The sequence below is a fragment of the Brachypodium distachyon genome, chromosome 3 (genome assembly GCF_000005505.3).
Source record: "Brachypodium distachyon strain Bd21 chromosome 3, Brachypodium_distachyon_v3.0, whole genome shotgun sequence".
Taxonomy (NCBI): domain Eukaryota; kingdom Viridiplantae; phylum Streptophyta; class Magnoliopsida; order Poales; family Poaceae; genus Brachypodium; species Brachypodium distachyon.
In genome coordinates, this window is record NC_016133.3 from 40,047,076 (window position 1) to 40,065,404 (window position 18,329).

The 18,329-nt window shown below is 47.8% G+C and overlaps 3 protein-coding genes across 3 annotated transcripts; 1 reads left to right on the top strand and 2 right to left on the bottom strand.

Annotated features, from left to right (window-relative positions):
• Positions 1 to 6,626: 6,626 nt before the first annotated feature.
• On the bottom strand, positions 6,627 to 8,356 carry LOC100827489. Its single transcript, XM_024462157.1, has one exon. It carries the CDS (start codon positions 8,151 to 8,153, stop codon positions 6,894 to 6,896), a length of 1,260 nt encoding a protein of 419 aa, XP_024317925.1. The 5' UTR covers positions 8,154 to 8,356; the 3' UTR covers positions 6,627 to 6,893.
• A 1,958-nt stretch (positions 8,357 to 10,314) lies between these two features.
• Positions 10,315 to 11,160, top strand: LOC112271690. The gene has a single exon (XM_024461447.1). The coding sequence runs from the start codon at positions 10,411 to 10,413 to the stop codon at positions 11,158 to 11,160; it is 750 nt and encodes a 249-aa protein (XP_024317215.1). The 5' UTR covers positions 10,315 to 10,410.
• Positions 11,161 to 12,220: 1,060 nt separating this feature from the next.
• LOC100827793 (counting factor 45-1) lies at positions 12,221 to 14,713 on the bottom strand. The gene is made up of 3 exons (XM_003572228.4): positions 14,239 to 14,713; positions 14,039 to 14,120; positions 12,221 to 12,572 (listed from the first exon to the last, which is right to left on the bottom strand). Exons 1-2 carry the CDS (start codon positions 14,497 to 14,499, stop codon positions 14,058 to 14,060), a joined length of 324 nt encoding a protein of 107 aa, XP_003572276.1. The 5' UTR covers positions 14,500 to 14,713; the 3' UTR covers positions 12,221 to 12,572; positions 14,039 to 14,057.
• Between the last annotated feature and the right edge of the window lie 3,616 nt (positions 14,714 to 18,329).

The window sequence follows — 18,329 nt, forward strand, 5'->3', positions numbered from 1 at the left end:
TGCCTTCGAGATTTGTCTATCAATGCGGAAACTAAGTGGTTGCATGCCTCCACACCAGTATTGACAAACATTGACCGATACATGCGTACGTACATCTTAATTTCCTTCTTCAAAGTTTTCGATTTCTTATAAAAACAACATATCTGAAGAATAGGTACTGGGATTTAATTTATTGTTAGCTTCTAATTTCAGATCAGAATCTTGGGTTGAATAGCCAGGTTATATTTGTTTGCAAATTAATTTAACCCCAGTATTTGAAATTCAAAATTCATATGGATATATTTACTATCAGATTAATTTGTTTCCGATCACAGCTACCCAAATGCATAGTCATAACTGCCCTTAAAAAAATTGGAAGATGGTCTTGTTGGGGCTGGAGCATATCCTGTATATTATATTCAGTATATATGCAGTATGCACTCAAATAGTACTAGCATTTAACACAACATCGATGCAACATGCACATTGTATGTGCATGCATGCCAGTTCCTTTGGACCATTCCCTAGTCCTACTGCTTGTATATAAGTTGGTCATCAACCATTAAGATGGGTACCTGACCGAACTCAACCAGCTATTCATGTTTTCTTTAAAACATCATATTTCAACTAAGGCCTCATTGGATTGGAACACTGGACACAATATTTCTTGGTTCCAGAATGCATGGATCAAATTGTTTCATTTAGAACTTTTGCTTTCCGAACATGCTACTGTATTAAGTCTAGGGGTAAGTCTATAACCTTGCATTTGAGGAGATCGAAATATAGAGCACTGCTTGACCTTGACTATTGAAAACCTTATAGCTTCTGCTTTGTTTAAAGGGAGCAAAATGACCTTAAGCTGTTCCTCTGGCTGTTAGAAAGATGGGACCACCAGGTTAAAATGTATGAACGATCAATATATATGCGTGGTTATGTAAGATGTATGAACATTGTTTCGAAACCTCATATCTGAATTTTGCTGCAGGCCACACTCCTTCTTTTATCGATCTCTATCTTCTTCATTTTCTACGTCTCTACATATTGTGGAAACTAAATGCGACATTTGTTTCCATTATATAAAAACATGAAATTAAGCATCTTTACGCACGGGTTATACTATAATTTAACTGGCTTATGCATTCCAACAAAAACTGCAATCTCACTGTCAGGAGGAAAAGGCTGGAAAGCTAGCTGTTCTTCAATAATTGCATATCTTCTATATCTAAGTAGGAACTTCTCACTACCTATTTCTCTCAACATGCAAACATGGCACATCATCAGGCCCACCACTTTGCCATGCAAACCATGCCACCTCATCAAGTCATGCATGACTTTCTTTTTTTCAAGCCATGCATGTATTCATTTACAATTTTTGCATTTAATTATCAATTCAAACATGTTACCTCATCAATTATTTCATGTACTCACTTCATCCTGAAATAATTGACGTGGATTTGTATATTTTTCAAACCATGCATGTATTCATTTACAATTTATGCATTTAGTTATCAATTCAAACATATGTCACCTCATCGCTCCGTCCTGAAATAAGCCTCTATTTCAGAACTAAGGGAGTATTAATATTTTGGGAAAAATTTATCTCTCTTTATACATAATTTTGTCATGGAAACCATGCCACCTCATCAAATCATGCATGACATTTTTTCAAGCCATGCATGTATTCATTTGTATTTTTTTCATTAATCTATCAATTCCAACCGTGACATCAATTTAATCATGTCTTCCTTTTTTAAAAATTGTTCCCTTTATATACATCATTTTGTCACGTACTCCTTCTAATTCTAAATTCTTGACTCAAATTTGCCCAAATATGGATGTATCTATTCTTAAAAGGCGTCTAGATACATGCAATATTTCGACAACAATTTAGGATCGGAGGGAGTACTTCCTAAATTTTATTGTTTTAAATGTAAAACAAGAACACTTTATATTTTTTCCATTAGGTTTAGTTAATTTTAAAGTTTTAAATGTAAAACAAGAACACTTTATATTTATGCATTTGTATTAACACACGGTTCCGCGGCAACGCGCGGGTCATCATCTAGTTCCTTAAAAAGACCGTAGCAGCTGATGTAGCAGCAGAATAATCATATCATCCATCATTATGAAAAGGTCTAGAGGAAACCCTTTACAGTAGGTTTGAAATCATAAAGCATTTGTATAACATACGTGTGTACTATGTGTTTAATAGTCCCTTCATGATCGAAAGAGCTTTGATTAATTTTCCGCAAGCCTAATTAGCTAGATAGCCAGCACAAATATATAAAAACAAGTTCATTAACTAGTTGGTGCATTGGCTACGCAAGCTAGCTGACAGAAGAGTCTTTGCAGATACTGCAGTCTTTGCGGATTTTAGCGTGGGACTTATAAATTCTGATGGAGTGAGTAGTTGAGTACTCCTGAATGTCCTACTAATTGTTGGACTAGACTACGGAGCGGCGTGCCCCAGGTAACCAGCCGCAGCGGCGCCCGCGCACGCGTCTCCGTCCGCTCTCGGCTCGCTCGCCCGCGCACGCGTTCCCGTCCGCGCGCGTTTGCTGCCTCCGCCCAGCTCCACACGCACCCCAGCCCATAAATTTGCGAATCCAGCCCAGCAACTCACGAATCTAGCCCAGCTCGAAGACAGCCCAGCTCAGCACTGTGAGGTGCCTCTTCCTGCGCACAAATGGCTTCGGGGCGCTGGTCAAACATATTCAGCTAAAAAAAAACTCGTTTTAATATTTTCTCTAAATTGAACTTATTTTTCACGTTATATAATTTTGATCATCCAAAAATGCAGTGTCACTTGCACGTATCAGGAGCCATATTTGTCAGTTTAATTGAACTTACTTGCCGGATAAACTATGATATTTGTGGTTAGGTGTAAGCATGTCAATTAGGAAAAAAAAACTATCAACTATTAGTAAACAACATAACAACTAGAGAAGCGAACAATATGGCAAGCAGGATAAAAACACATGCTAACTAGTAGCCGTAAAAAAAATGACAAATAGAACCAAGAAGCATTGTTGCAACTATTAGTCCACAACATGACCATTAGCACCGGACAATATGACAAATATGATCGACTAAATGACAACTATTAGTCACTAACATGGCAACTAGGACCGAACAACATGTCAATTAGCACCAACATGACAACTAGTAGTCATCCAACATGACAAGTAGAACCGAAAAACATTAGCAACTAACGGTCACGAACATAGCAACTAGTATAAAAAATATGGCAACTAGTAGTCACCAACATGCCGTTAGGACAAAAAATATGGCAGCTAGTAATCACCCACATGGCAATTCGGACCAAAAAACATGACAACTAGGATTAAAATATGGAAAGTAGGACCGAACAACATGTCAAGTAGGACCAAAAACATGGCATTTAGAACCGAACAACATGACAACTTTTACCAAATGATGTGGCAACTAGATCAAACAACATAATAATTAGGTAGTACACGACATCACATCTGTAAACCAACGAAATATCAACTAGGTAGTACACGAAAATGGCACCCGGTAGTGCATAACATGTCGATTTTGACTCACCAACATGACAATTAGGAACAAAAAAATGGCAGTTAGTAGTCATTAACATGGCAACTAAAACCGAATAACGTGACAACTAGGAAAAACAAAACATGACAACTAGTAGTACTCAACATGACAACTAAGACCACAAAACATGGCAACTAATACAAAACAACAGGGCAATTACGACGAAAAAACATGGCAATTAGTAACTAACATGGCAACTAGGACAAACACATGACAATTAGGACCGAACAACATGACAATTACGACCGAACCATGTGGCGACTAGGATCTAACAATATGACAATTAGGACCAAATAACATGCCAACTAGGAATGAAACATCTACCAGATCTTGTTTATACTACATAGTGTATAAGACAAGAAGAGCCACGGTCTCACGGACACATGAAAGAACACAACAAAGAACACAACACAACAAAGCAACATCAATCCACCCCGACGTCGTTTAGGTCGTCGTCGATCTAATACTCTTCCGCGTCATCGTCGAGAGCGACAGCCGTCTCCTCTAGGTCAGGATGTGCTCCGCCTTCGTTCTATCACGCGTGATCTTCTCCGTCGTCCCCTGCTTCCGCTGTCTCGCAACCCTAAGGAACCCGAACGGCCGCAGGGCCCGCCCATCAGGACGGCCCACCTCAACGTGCTTCTCACGTCCTATGGCCGCCTCCGTGACACCCAACAGCCGTTCGACGGAATGCCCGACCGGGATGTCATCTTCTGGACCACAGGCCTCACCTCTACGCCAATAACAAGGACCTGCACTCCTGCAAACAAGATCAAGCAAGAATACATGCCACAAATCGATCAAAAACTTGGGCATCCTGCAGCATGGCTTGATGGCACGAGGAGCATGGTCTCAGAGATCAGTGGCAGATGTCGAGAACTCCACCAGCGGTTCATCTCCACACTACTGCGGGCGGCCGCCGATGCTCCCCGTACCTCCGCTATAGGGCGCTGCCCCGCCGCCTCCGTATCGGCCCCCGCCGCTTGCGGCCGCGACAGCAGGCCGCCGCCTCCGTGCCGCCCCGCCGCCGCTTGCGTCAGCGACCGCACGCCGCCGCCTCCGTGCCGCCCCGCCGCTGCTTGCCTCCGCGACCGCACGCCGCCGCCGCTGCTTGCATCCGCGACAGCGCGCCGCCGTCTGCCTCTGCGCCGCACCACACCGCTGCCGGCCGGTGCGCCACCGCGCTGGAGAGGGACAAGGAAAGAGAGTAGGTCAGGGCAGGGAACTGAGAAAGGAAAGAGAGAAGAGATCGAGGCAGCCAGGGAGGGAGAGAAGAGACAGGCACGTGACCCAAGTAGATTACCCGCTACTCCCTCTGTTCCTTTCAGTATGTCATCTTATGTTTTTAATCTATTTCAGTTTAAGTGTCGTTGAGAGTTTTTTAGCCAAATTTTTCCTCCTCACTGCTAGGCTGCATGCAGCAGCAGTTATTACTCATGAAAACCAAAGCGACGGCCTCTCCTCTCTCTTTCCAATTGCGTCTCCTTCCTCTTCCTTACTCTTCCTAATCTGTTTCTTTTCCCTGCCATAGCTGCGCATAGGTACTTCCTCTTCCTAATCTGTTCCTATTCCTAATCTTTTCCCCGCCCTAGCTGAGCAATTGTTTGCACTCCGGCCGCTCAGGTTTCAGAATGGCTAAGATTTGTTCATGATTAATTATCATTACTGTCATCTCGCTATGGACTGGTAAGTCGCCAACAAAAGTTTGCGGATCTCATCAAGCATGATTTCCCTCGTGGAACGTGGAAGCATGAAGTGGTTGAGTTTTGCCTGTTGTGTCTATATGTACAACGTTATTAACGAAAGTGCAGCAGTGCATGAATTAACTCATCTGGGTCCAAATTAAAGCGTGAGCCATGAGCGTGATGCTAATTTTTCTTTGAAGAACGCAAGCATGCATGCCTGACAATATAATCTCATCCTCGACAGTTTGGCATGAGAAAAGGAGGTGTGAGCCAAATTGAGATATAACTAGCAGCTAGTACAGATTTGCCGTTCCCCCAAGAACCTTTTTTTCTCAGTGAAACTGGGATCGATCACTCTGTATGTCTTACTACGAAAATAATGAAGATAGAGAAGAAGGCCAAACAGATACAGAGTGTCAGCCCTGCTATCGACGGTGCTGCCTGCATGATGGCAGGAACTGCCCATGCAAACCGCCAAAGTCGATGAAATATATGCACAGGTGAAACACGGATCGGTTGACCCTCCTTAGTTCAAACAAATGAACTAGTTTTTCAAAAAATGATGTCATTTTGAAATTTTAGTTCATTTGATTGAACTAAAGAGGGTTGAGGGTCACAATTTTGCTCATGACTGCCGGTAGCACTGTGCAAACTATTGTAACAGCCCAGAGAGAGCCGGCAGCTAGCACACCGTTCAATGATACTGGGGAATTACTGGGATCGATCTGTCTTCTGTCATCTGTATATATGTGCATTGTGCAAGACTACTGGCTCAACATATGTATGTGCACTGGGATGGATCTGTGCCTGGACTACTGCCAGTAGCCGCCATACGCATCACTGAATGCCTGCGACCCTGCGTAGCTGGTCGATCGATCAGATACAGTATATGAGCAGCAGGTTCTGCGTGTACTTGACTTCAATTTACGTCAGATTCCAGCATCAGAACGTGCTGTCATAAACTCCTAATCGATATTTATTTTTCTCTTTTAAGGCCGTCCACGTTTGATTTAGTTCATGGAGGCATAACATGTGGCTGTGTGCATGGATTGAAGCAACACATAGAAGTACATGCAGATGCGCAATTGTTCATTTTATGGTTTGAGAAATTTCTTATGTCCCTTTTTTTTTCTCGCGCATACTGCAACACTACTGGCTCGCGGTCTTCGGTCTTCCTGCCTAAAACCTGTGATATTAGAACGCAATTGCATGGGTTTGCAGGTGGAAACTACTTAAACATAAACATACTGCAAGAAATTTCCCAAGATGTAGTGACAGCCTGTCGGTAGAGCAAACAATCATTTCTTAGCTTTCCTCAGAAGTTTAGTACGGAGTAGATGTGACTGAGTGAGGACCATAAATTTTTTTAAAAATACTTCCTTCGATTCTACATTATTGTCTCAAATTTGTCTAAATATAAATGTATCTGTCCACGTAATATTTCGACAGAGGCCCGTAGTTTCAAGAAAACTTCTATGAGGCCTACAGCCTACTGCTCGAGCTGGGCCGGAGCTGGGCTGCGCTGTACGCGGGCTCCTGGCCGCTGCTGCTTTGTGGAGCGGGAGAACATCAGGCCCATTGCCTAGCGCAGTCCATAATGTACGGATACTCCGTCTGCTCAATTGTAAGGTCCGGGCAAAAATACAAGATGATTTAAAACGGAGGTGCTAGCAATTTTCCCTGTCGAGGGAAAAGCCAAGTAGCAGGCCAGTCATACTGGTCAAAGCCTGGTGGTTGCATATGGTAGACGCTCAAAGAGTAGCTCAGCGACTTGTGGGGCCACTCGTTGCCGGTGCCGTCTTGCAGGAAGAAGATGCGGTCTCCCCACTCCGGCCTGTGCTCCTCCGGCAACAGCACGGCCCTGGAACACCACCGCCCCAGGAACAGAGCTCGGTCGTCGCCGATGGTGCGCACCTTCTTCCACCTCGACGAGCGGAAGCCGGCCCTGAACACGGTGAAGTGCTCGTCAATTGGGGCTGTCCGTGCTAGCCTCCCTGGCCGCATACGCGCACGGAAGATCTCCCTGCCGACCATCAGCAGCGCGCCGCCGGACTCTGCCAGGTAGAGAAGCGTGACGCGACGGAGGGTGTCCGCAAGCGTGGGGCGTCCCTTCACGACGCGGTCGAGACGGGACAGGGCCGGCGGCTCGCCTTCGTCCTTTACAGTGACGGCGAAGAGGTCTTCGTTGTGGTCGACGACGTACAGCTTGCCCTGGTAAAAGGCCATGTCTTTGAGCCGCCTCCATTGGTCGTCGTCGCCGCTCATGGACCAGGACGGCGCCCCGGGCCGGCACAGCGCGAGCTTGCCGTGCCGCCCCTGGCCGACGACCGCGGCCACGAGGCGCGTCGAGCAGACCACGAGCTTGAGCAAGGACAAGGGCGCCGCGGCCTCGGGCTCGGGCTCTCGCTCCTGCTCTCGCCACGGGTGCCTGCAGTCCGGCAGAGCGCGCTCGGCCGCGGCCACGACGGGATCGGCACGGACGTGGACACGGGGCAGGCGGGGGAGCCGCGGCATGGCGGCGTGTGAGAACGGGTCCGCCAGCGCGTAGGCGCCGTCGTGGCACTCGAAGACGAGCCACTCGCCGCAGGAGCTGTGGTGGCCGGCGGCCGCGGGCAGGCGGAAAGGCCGGGCGTCCGCGGGGAAGCCGCGGAAGGCGCCGTCTGTGAAGGCGAGGCACGGCAGGCGCGGGGCCGCGCGGTGCTGCCGCGCGGACGAGCGCCAGGAGCGGCATGCGGCGCCGAAGCAGATGCGGTCGGCGTAGCACGGCAGGAGGCGAAGGACGTCGCCCGCGATGTCCAGGGGGAGGTCCGCCCAGGACGACGCTGACGCTGGGGCTGCTGAGGCTCGCGCCTTCTTGGGCGGTCTTTGCGCCATGTCGTCCTCGATTTCGAGAGGGCGCCGCAGAGAGGCCATTGGTGCCTTTCTTGATTCTTGAGTAGGAATCTTCACCCTCGGTGGACGCCATTGGTGTGTTTTACATGTCGCGAAACCGGGCTGTGTCCGGAGTTGATTCTGATCCCTGATTGGTGTGTGCCTCCGGAACGGGACAGGGTATTTTACTCCGTGTCCATGTTTGACCTGTCACGGTCAAAACATGAGATGTACGCGGGCGTCAAATAGAAAGAATTCAAAACAATACGCATAATGAAAAAGAGAGCAAATTGCAGTTCTTATTCTTTATTTCTATATTTGTGGCAGTGCTTACCTAATTTAAGGATTCAAACTTTAAGAAATGCGAAATTTTGGTAGACGCATTCCTAACCACAAGAGTTAACGTAATTTGATTTTTCTCCCGATTTTCAAGATGTAACAGCCCTCCAGGTAGTCTTGCTGCAAAAATTGTTTCCATGAACTATTGTTTTTAAGAAAACTGTAAAGAGACCCCTACAGTATAAACAGAAACTTAAATTCACATCCGCGAGAATTTAAACCTAAGTGTTGGGATTGAACATTCACTTCCCCAACCAAGTGAGCTAGGCTCACTCCCTCGCCATATTTAGTTGGACTCATGTAAAAAAGAATATAGTATGCACACATCATATACATCAATCAACGGTATGGAATGCCCAAAATAAATGTATGTTCTAGCGATGGCTTGCGGACAACAGCTTCCGGCACAAACAACACATGCGAGTCAAAGTGCAGCTGCAAGTTTCTGACACGACGCTCGCTCCAACAACGGAGACCCTTAGATGAGGCCTGAAGACAAGCATCCAAGAGCCTAAGGGGATTTAGACCACAATCATCCACCGATATCCAGAGCCATTGGATCTCGAGCATGAACGTAGGCAACGAAGGTCAGAAGGACAAGAAAACTAGGCAAGGCTTATGAGCAAGGGAGAGTGAATCCAAAACGAAGAGCAAAGGATGCACATTGCACGGTAAGTTGTCTGGGAACCTATCTAGCTTCTCAAGAGTCGGGATTTTCCTTTGATCGGACCACGTAAATGAAGACCCGCAAGGTGCGCTTTTTTCAGCACTAGGGTGTTAACTACTCGCCTGAAACGCCAAATCCACGCGTGGATAAAATTGTTAATATTGTTTTCGTGAGCATCCAATATAGCATTGAAATCACCCGCAACGGTCTAAGGACCGGCGCAAACTGCGCGAAGCAAAACAATCTCATCAAGAAAATCAAACTTATCCAGATTCGACGAGGGCTAGTAAACCGCGGTTAGCCACCACGGTTACGCCGATAATCGAGCAGACTCGAGTGGTGATCGGCGCATGGAGGAGAAACAATCCATACCAATTCTCACATGTTACCAAACTGGGAGGATACCGCCCCGAGGGCCAATGGCTGGAAACCCGTCGAAGCGGGAACTTAAAATAGAGCAAACATCGGAGCAGTTTACAAGATCTAGCTTAACGATTGCTACATCAGCTTGGACAATGATAGCCCTAATAGCACTACACCTAGCTAGGCACGACCACATCCAGGCGCGGAGCTAGGAATTGGCAAAGCCTAGGGCAATGTTGTTATGCGATGGAAGATGGAGCTAGCGACATCTAGGCTGTTTCTTTACAAACTAGTAGTAAATTGAGACGATTATTACTTAGAACAATCATTAGAAGTTGGATTACGCCTGGGGCTACATCCCTAGCTAGCTTCCCCAAGCGTAATTCCACCCTTGACCATAGGAAAGGGTCCACGACTCCACGTTTGCAAGAGGAGCCCTGGTCCTCCACTTGAGTACAGACTGAGACAACATCTTCCACTGAAGGACCTTGCGCAATATCGTGGATGTCGAGGTTCGGTTCAAAAGAGGCGCGCGAAGATGATGAAATAACTTGTCGGCCTTATAGCGCTTCATATCCAAATCCGAGAAGGCATGATCCGCAGAGAGGAAAATGCCAAGCTCAGACATGAGGATTCCTTCGCCTAACGAAACTTGAATAAATAGTTAATTAATTATCCAGGTTGGGATTGGATTGACATTTAATTCCTCCACTTCTATAATATCAACAATAAAGCCAAGTTTTAAATGTGACATGCAAAAGAAATCTCAGAAGATAATATGCATTGATGACGGCGTCTCTATTGGCTGGTCCTGCCATATAAATATAAGTAGGGGAACACATGTTCCAAAGCTAACACCTGAGATAGTACTATCTTCACTAGATTTGCAGTCTCTTCGCAAAACAAAAACTCCTCTCTGCGGATCGATCGATGGCGGATGCGGCCAATAAGTGGGCTTTTCTCCCGGTGGGGATTATTTGCACCATTGTAAACTTCTTCTTGTTAAACGAAGACATGGATACCTACATGGCATTGCGCGGCGTGTGCCGTTCCTGGCGCAACGCTACTGCCGGCCCCGCGGTTGACGGCACCATGGTGGACGGCGCCACAGACCCCCTCTTCATGCTCAGCAAGTGGGCAATGGTCACGCAATCCCTTCGCGCGGACGCCGGCGTCACGCTCGTCAACCTCAGCACGGGCCGTTTCCTGTCCAAGAGGATCCCGCTGCTACTCAGGTACTTCTTCCTCGGTGCCACGGGAGGCGGCCTCCTCGTCCTAGGGGAGCGAGAGCCGCCGCACCTGATGCGGGTGTTCAACCCCCTCACGGGCGCCATGGCACGCTTCAACCTTCCCGTTGTCCGGTCGGAGGTTGCCGCGGTCGCCGTCACGCCGTCACCATTAATGGTGTTCATCTCCGTCCGGCACGAGGTTCTACCAACGGCGGTTCACGGCAATTTACCCTCAGGATGCTATCAACATGACGCCCTTCGACGGCAATGTGCACCTGACCAACTGGGGATCCATTATCTCCACCTTCCAGCGTGTCGTCGTCGACGGCGCCGGAACGACACGGTCCGCGCAGACTATCGGCATTGCCACCACCATTCCTCCCCTATCATCAGCTGGTACCAGCCTTTTCTATCTGGTGGAGTCCGCTGGGGAGCTCCTGCTTGTGACTAAGAAGTGGTCCTTTGTGCCTCACTTAGTCTACAAGGTGGACATGGTGAAGAAGGCGTTTGAGCCGGTCCGGAGCATCGGCAACCGCGCACTCTTCGTCAGCTCTGGCAGGTGCTTCTCTGTGGATGCCGACAAGTTCCCCGGCGTCGAACCTGACCGCATCTACTCTGTGGAACTGTCCCTGACTGGAGCTCCTGGATTCGACAGTTACAAAGTCACCAAAGTTCATGTCGCCGGTGGCGGACCAGCAGAGACCATAGAGGACGAAAACGTTCTGCTTCGTAGAGGCTGTTTCCAGCCTGCCAGACTCGTCCAGGTCTTTGCGGAGTACTGCAAGTTCGTCGGGTATCCCGGACTAGGGCTGGCGCTCTGATGGCCGCAAGCCAGCTGCAGCTCGGATGGATCCACCGATTAATTGATGACCAGATCAGTGGTGATGTCCGTTCTTAATAAATTTGTAATCGTTTGATTTTCTCTTTGTGTGATGTAGCCGTGGATCAAAATGAGTTCTGTCGAACTATAAATTATCAGCTACTTCATTATCCAGTCTTAAGCTCAGATTGTCTTCAATTAACATTAGCAGTGTATGTGTTTTTTATGTTGGAGGATTTCATTTCTGGTGCTTTGCTGAATGGATGGATCTTTACTCCCTCCGTCTAACAAAACATGTCTCAAGTTTGTCAAAATTTGGATGTATCTAGACATGACTTAGTGCATAGATCCATTCAAATTTGATCAAAGTTGAGACATCTTTCGTTGGACGGAGAGAGGGAGTATATACATTCCTGAGCTGTTAGTTGAGAATTTCTGCGTGTGCATGACTTCAATTTACATCAGATTCCAACGTCAGACCGCTGTGGAACATACATCGGCATATGCGGTTCATTTGATGTGCTTGCATTGCGAAAACTTCTGTTTATAGTCTGGGAATTAGTTGGAGCCTTGGGATCGAGCATCACGGTGATGGGCGTGCAGAAATAACGCCATTTCTGGGCGATAACACCCATAAAATAGCACAAGCTGTTTAACTCAATGGAAAGCAGTTGCGCAGAAGAAACAGATAGAAAAGCTAAGCTAAGATTTGCTTCCATTGTTTAGGCCAGAGCATTTGCTTTAAAAGGATACCGAGCAAATAAGAGTAGAGTAAGGAAACCTTGCAGTTGTCTGACGAGATTGTACTGTTGTGCAACTGCAGTTTCAAATCACTTCAGTTCTTGTTCTATAACCCCATGTGAAACAACCAAAGCACCTTATCCAGAACAATGAAAGAAAAACTAGAAGACCCTAGGATTATCGAAGGAACAAGCTATAGCCCCAATCTCCAACAACAACATATCTGTTCTCCAAGAATTGAAGCATCTGCCAAGATCAAGAGCCAGCTCTCGCACGTGAGAAGTTTGACCGTACCACGGGATCTGGTAAGAGATTCGGATGAAATTCAACCGATTTACATAGTTAAGCAAGGAATGAACTAACATAGCAACTTTTAATTAAGACACAGGTAAGGTAATTAGTAAAACGGTTTAGAGAATATTAAAACCACCCTCTGTTCCGTTCAGGAAATGGGCAAATGGAAGAAATAAATTAGCCTGTTTTTATGGAACATCATATACAATATTTTTCAGGCGCATATATGGAGAAATATCAATCAACTTATTTCTACTCTGGATTCTGGAATCAGTATAGCATATATGTAAACAGAGATAAAGTGAACACATAACATATTATTTTATTTTCTCAGGGAAAAAGTCACAACTTTAGGAAAATAAAGTACGCGGAAACTTGAATCTACCAAAAGTAAAACACCACGTTGTTTAAAAGATATATCATGTTTCCTTCAAAAAAAAAAGATGTATCATGTTAGTCTTTGTGAGAGTCGAGTTTATGCAATCAGCCAAGCTCCATCTTCCCACACATGCCCCGAAATAAAATTTTCACTAAAATGCAAACAAATATACTCTGAAGCTCATATCACAATGTTGTGGCTGTAATAATACAATTCTAGCTATGATAGTTTTAAGTGAACAATGTCTATTTTAATGGAAAGTTGGTAGGTTCTTAGAGCCCCTAGTCACTAGGCCTCCTTCGATCACAGGAATGGAAAACACACGATTTTGGCAAGAATGCACATGTAAAAAGGAAGACAATTAACACAAGAAAATTGCAGGAATAGTTGTATGGATAGAACACAAGAGTGCCACGATCTTGTGTGAATTGAGTGAAAAAAAAAAGAGGTCAGGGTGGCTGTTGAAATTTCTATTTAGCTACTCCCTCTTTTCCAAAATATAAGGCACATAAATATACGCGCAGTCAAAGTGTTAGAGCGTTGACTACACGTAAAAGTATGTGCCTTGCGTATTTTGGAAAGGAGGGAATATTTAATATCCTATTTATGTGATCTAAAGGGTTTTTTACAAGAATGGATTGAAATCCTAGAGAGAAAAAAAAACCAGCTGTCCTAAAATCCAATGAGGGAGTTAAAATGTAGTTCGGCAAGCAAGCTGACAACAAGGGAAGATATACGTATATGCAAACATTTTCTCTTGAAGTCCCTGTCCTAAATCAAAGCTTAGCATGTGGAGCAAATAATTCAGCACTGCCAAAGGAGTACTGCCTCCATCAACTCAATACTTGGACGCACTGTAGTCTGTCCTAAATCACAAAGCAAAAACACCAAATGCTATTTAACAGACATGGATGATCGGAAATCTGAATGGCACGCATGCATAAACCTCACACAACATGTCGCATAAACCTCACACACCATGTATGATTCAGAAGACTGTGGCATCATGTCCCTACTGTACGCAGCAGATAGAGCTTGTTTTATATTTCATCAGTCATCACTACTACCATTCTACAGAGGCGCAGAGTAGCTTACCATCAAGACGAGCTCGGCGTCAGGGGAAGGGCGGCAGCCGCAGCACGGCCTGCTCGGTCTCCACGGGGTCCGACCGCGAGATCTGCGAATCAAAAGTTTAGCCAAGCGCAATCAAACCCTGAATTCGATAGACATCCCCTCAATCAAGCAACGATCTCGTGTGCGCTCGGGGAGGGGGACGGGGGAGAGGGAAGACGAACCGGGTCGCGGAGCACGGGCTTCGTGTCGTCCTCCGCAGGCCGGAAGGGCGGCTTCCGCTTCTTCGCCGCGTCCTCCGCCGAGCTCCTGCCGCTGCCGGCCCCGCTGCCAGAGGCGGACGCGGTGGATCCGCCCGAGAAGCCGGAGCCGGAGCCGGAGACGACCCCGGATGGTGTCGCGAAGGCGGAGCCTGAGCTGCGCCCGCTCACGGCCGACATGGTCGCGAAGGCGGAGCCCGATCCGCGCCCGCTCAAGGCCGACATGGTGAACCGCCGCTGCCGAGTGATGCGAGTTCCTTTTGGGGTAGCAGATTCAAATGAACTCAGGTTCGAACGCTAGACACCCAAAGGTGTGTGTAACGTTCCTGGATCTATGGGGTTTGGTGGCTAGAGAAGGAGACGGGGAATAGAGCCCAAGGACGAAGCACCGCTTCTCCCGATTCAGTCGTTCTATTTCTTCAGAGTTAAGCAATACAGAGGACTCCATCCAGATCCTTAAGTACAAGACAGGTCGGCCAACTCATGCGCGCGCAGGCGCCAGCTTACAGATGGAAGGAGTCAAGGGAATCACGCAGTGCTTCGCTCCTCCACGCCATCGGACACGTACTTTGGTGCGGGCGTCTTCGTAGTCAGGGAGACGGACCTGACATTCTCTCCCCCTTGGGCAACGGCATGTCCCCAGGCCGGCGCGTCAGGATGTTGGCGGCGAAGCAGATTCTCATCTTCCCAAGTGGCCATAGTGACAGGCAAGCCTTCCCAACAGATGAGCACCCAGGAACGAAGCACAGAGCCCTGACACACCCATTTGCGCCCCAACACCACCAAGGGAACTGCAGTGTCCTGAAGAACAGAAATTTCAGTTGGAAGGTCAGGACTTACAGGAGTGTCTGCACTGACCACCTTCTTCAGCTGAGAAACGTGGACCACGTCGTGTATTTTGGCACCCTTCGGCAGATCAAGCTTGTATGCCAACGAGCCCACACGCTGCAGAACTGTATAGGGACCAAAGTAACGAAAAGGCAGCTTCTGATTGACCCGTTCAGCGACCGAAGTCTGAATATAAGGTTGAATCCTGAGAAACACAGCATCACCCACATTGAAGGAGCGCTCCACTCTATGCTTGTCGGCTTGGTGCTTCATCCGTTGCTGAGCACGGAGGAGTTGTTGGTGCAACAGAGAGCGCATAATCTCGCGCTCACGCAGCCAAGAGGCCAGATCCGGCGCACGACAAGCATCAGGCTGAGGTAAGCCAAACTCTCGAGGCAAGTGACCATACAAGGCCTGGAATGGAGTAGTGCCAAGAGAGGAGTGAAAAGAAGTATTGTACCAGTACTCGGCGAGGTGCAGCCAATGAAACCAATTGCGAGGACAGGCGTGAACTGAGCAGCGGAGATATGCTTCCAGACATTGGTTGACACGCTCGGTTTGGCCGTCCGTTTGAGGATGATACGAGGAGCTGAGACGTAGCTCAGTCTTGGACAATTTGAAGAGCTCCTGCCATAGAGTACTTGTGAAGATACGATCGCGATCGGAGATGATGGCCTGTGGAAGCCCATGGAGCTTGTAGACATGTGTCATATAAGCTTTAGCAACTGTCAAGGAAGTGAAGGGGTGGTGCAGGGGAATGAAATGACTGTATTTAGTGAATTTGTCCACCACCACCAGAATTGTATCATGATTAGCCGAGCGCGGTAAGCCTTCAATGAAATCCAGAGATACCACAGCCCATGCTTGCGCAGGAATGGGCAGGGGTTGGAGCAACCCAGTCGGAGGGGCGCGCTCAGTCTTGGCCTGCTGACAGGTAAGACATTCACGAACGAACTTGCGCACCAATTCCTTGAGGCCTGTCCACGCAAAGAGGCGGCGGACACGATGGTATGTCGCATGAAAGCCAGAATGTCCACCGACCGCACTGTCATGCAACGCGCGAATGAGCTGCCATTGAGAATCGTGGTTAGCGCCAAGCCATATACGTCCTTGATAACAAATGATGCCATCCGTCAAGGAATAATCAGCAAGATCCTTGTCGCCAGCCACCAAGCGTGTCAGAAGGTGTTGTGTGTCGGGATCGTTGTGATAACTGTGAGCAATGGCCTCTAACCAAGCTGGGCGGCAGACAGATAATGCCAAGAGATCATCGACTGGAGGGTGAGCACGCCTGGACAATGCATCCGCGGCTCGATTACTGACACCTTGCTTGTACTGAATTTGGAACTGCAGGCCCAGCATTTTGGTGAACGCACGTTGCTGAATAGGAGTATTCAGCCGCTGGTCTGTGAGATGAAGCAAACTGCGCTGATCCGTGCAAATAGTGAACTCAGCGTGCTGAAGATAGGGGCGCCAGTGATCCACTGCCAATAGAAGCGCCAGACATTCCTTCTCATATGCGGAGAGGCCCATATTACGAGCACACAGAGCCTTGCTGAGATAAGCGACAGGGTGACCTTGTTGCATGAGGACGGCACCAATGCCCGTGGCACTCGCATCTGTCTCAACCACAAAGCGTTTGCTGAAATCTGCTAGAATAAGCACCGGAGCAGACAGAAGAGCGTGTTTCAACGTAGCGAACGCAGTGGCAACAATGCTGGTCCAAGAGAAAACCACCCCTTTCTTCAACATATCAGTCAAAGGACGACTGATTACACCGAAGTTCTGAACAAACTTGCGGTAGTAGCCGGCTAACCCGAGAAAACCACGAACATCTTTCACAGAAGTAGGCACAGGCCAATCACGAACAGCACTGATCTTAGCTGGCTCGGTCGACACACCTTTGGCAGAAATCACATGACCCAAGTAACTGATGGACTGCTGCGCAAAGGAACACTTAGACATCATCACAGTCAGGTGATGCTGCGCCAGAAGCTGCAGAACTGAGCGTAGGTGTTGAAGATGATCAGCATAACTCTTGCTGTAGATGAGAATGTCGTCCATGAAGACCAACACACTGTGTCGTAAAAGAAGTGCTAATATATCATTCATAGCATTCTGAAAGGTGGCTGGTGCTGTAGTAAGACCAAATGGCATGACCTTGAACTCGAAGTGCCCTTGATGCGTCTTGAATGCAGTCTTTGGTTCATCGCCAGCACGTAAGCGAATCTGGTGATAGCCGGCACGCAGGTCAAGCTTGGAAAACCACGACGCACCTGCTAATTCATCTAGCAACTCGTCGATGACCGGCATGGGATAGCAGTTCTTCAAGGTAATAGCATTCAGGTGGCGATAATCAACGCAGAAACGCCAGGTCTGGTCCTTCTTCTTGACAAGCAAAACAGGGGAAGAAAAGGCACTCACACTTGGCTGAATCACCCCAGAGCGCAACATCTCTGTCACCTGTTGCTCAATCTCAGTTTTCTGTGCAGGAGTGTAGCGATATGGACGAACATGGACAGGTTGCGCCCCTGGAATCAGATTGATGGGATGATCCCAAGGACGATGCGGTGGCAAGGCGGTCGAAGCAGCAAATACTGCAGGAACTGATCCATCAACTGTTGAATCTCCAGAGGAATAGCAGAACTTGTATCAGTATGCTCCGCCGCACAAAGGGAAATCACATGGAGCACAGAATTTCGGCGGGCCATCGCTGTTAACTGGGGAAACGAGACTGGCGAACACTGAGACAGCTTGGGCTGAACACCAGTCAACTGAATCATATGCCCATCGTGCTCAAACTGCATAATCTTGACCTTCCAATCCACTCACATGGGACTGAACTCCGCCAACCAATCCATACCAAGAACCACATCATAGGCTCCCAGTGGCAAAAGCCTCAGATCTGTCTGGAAAAAATGGCCCTGAACCCACCACGCACAGCGAGAGAGCTGCTGGGAGCAGTGAAGGAAGCCGCCATCAGCAATGCGCACACGAGAGGGAGTAATGGCATGAGGCTTGGCACTTAGCTTAGCTGCAATGGCGTCGTTGATGAACGAGTGAGAGCTGCCTGAGTCCACCAGAATCAGCACCTCCTGATCCTCAACGAGCCGACCAGCCGCATTGTGGTTGCCGACGTAGCGCCTGACATCGCCACCTCAGAGATGGACATTAGAGATTCCTCATCCGAGTCCGCGTAGTCCGCCGTCGGCTCGCCCGCCGCCGTG

Coding starts and splice junctions, on each gene's coding strand:
- LOC100827489 (XM_024462157.1), bottom strand. CDS start 8,153: ATGGCCTCTCTGCGGCGCCCTCTCGAAATCGAGGACGACATGGCGCAA.
- LOC112271690 (XM_024461447.1), top strand. CDS start 10,411: ATGGCGGATGCGGCCAATAAGTGGGCTTTTCTCCCGGTGGGGATTATT.
- LOC100827793 (XM_003572228.4), bottom strand. CDS start 14,499: ATGTCGGCCTTGAGCGGGCGCGGATCGGGCTCCGCCTTCGCGACCATG. Junction 14,121..14,238: donor AGCCCGTGCTCCGCGACCCG/GTTCGTCTTCCC, acceptor TTTGATTCGCAG/ATCTCGCGGTCGGACCCCGT.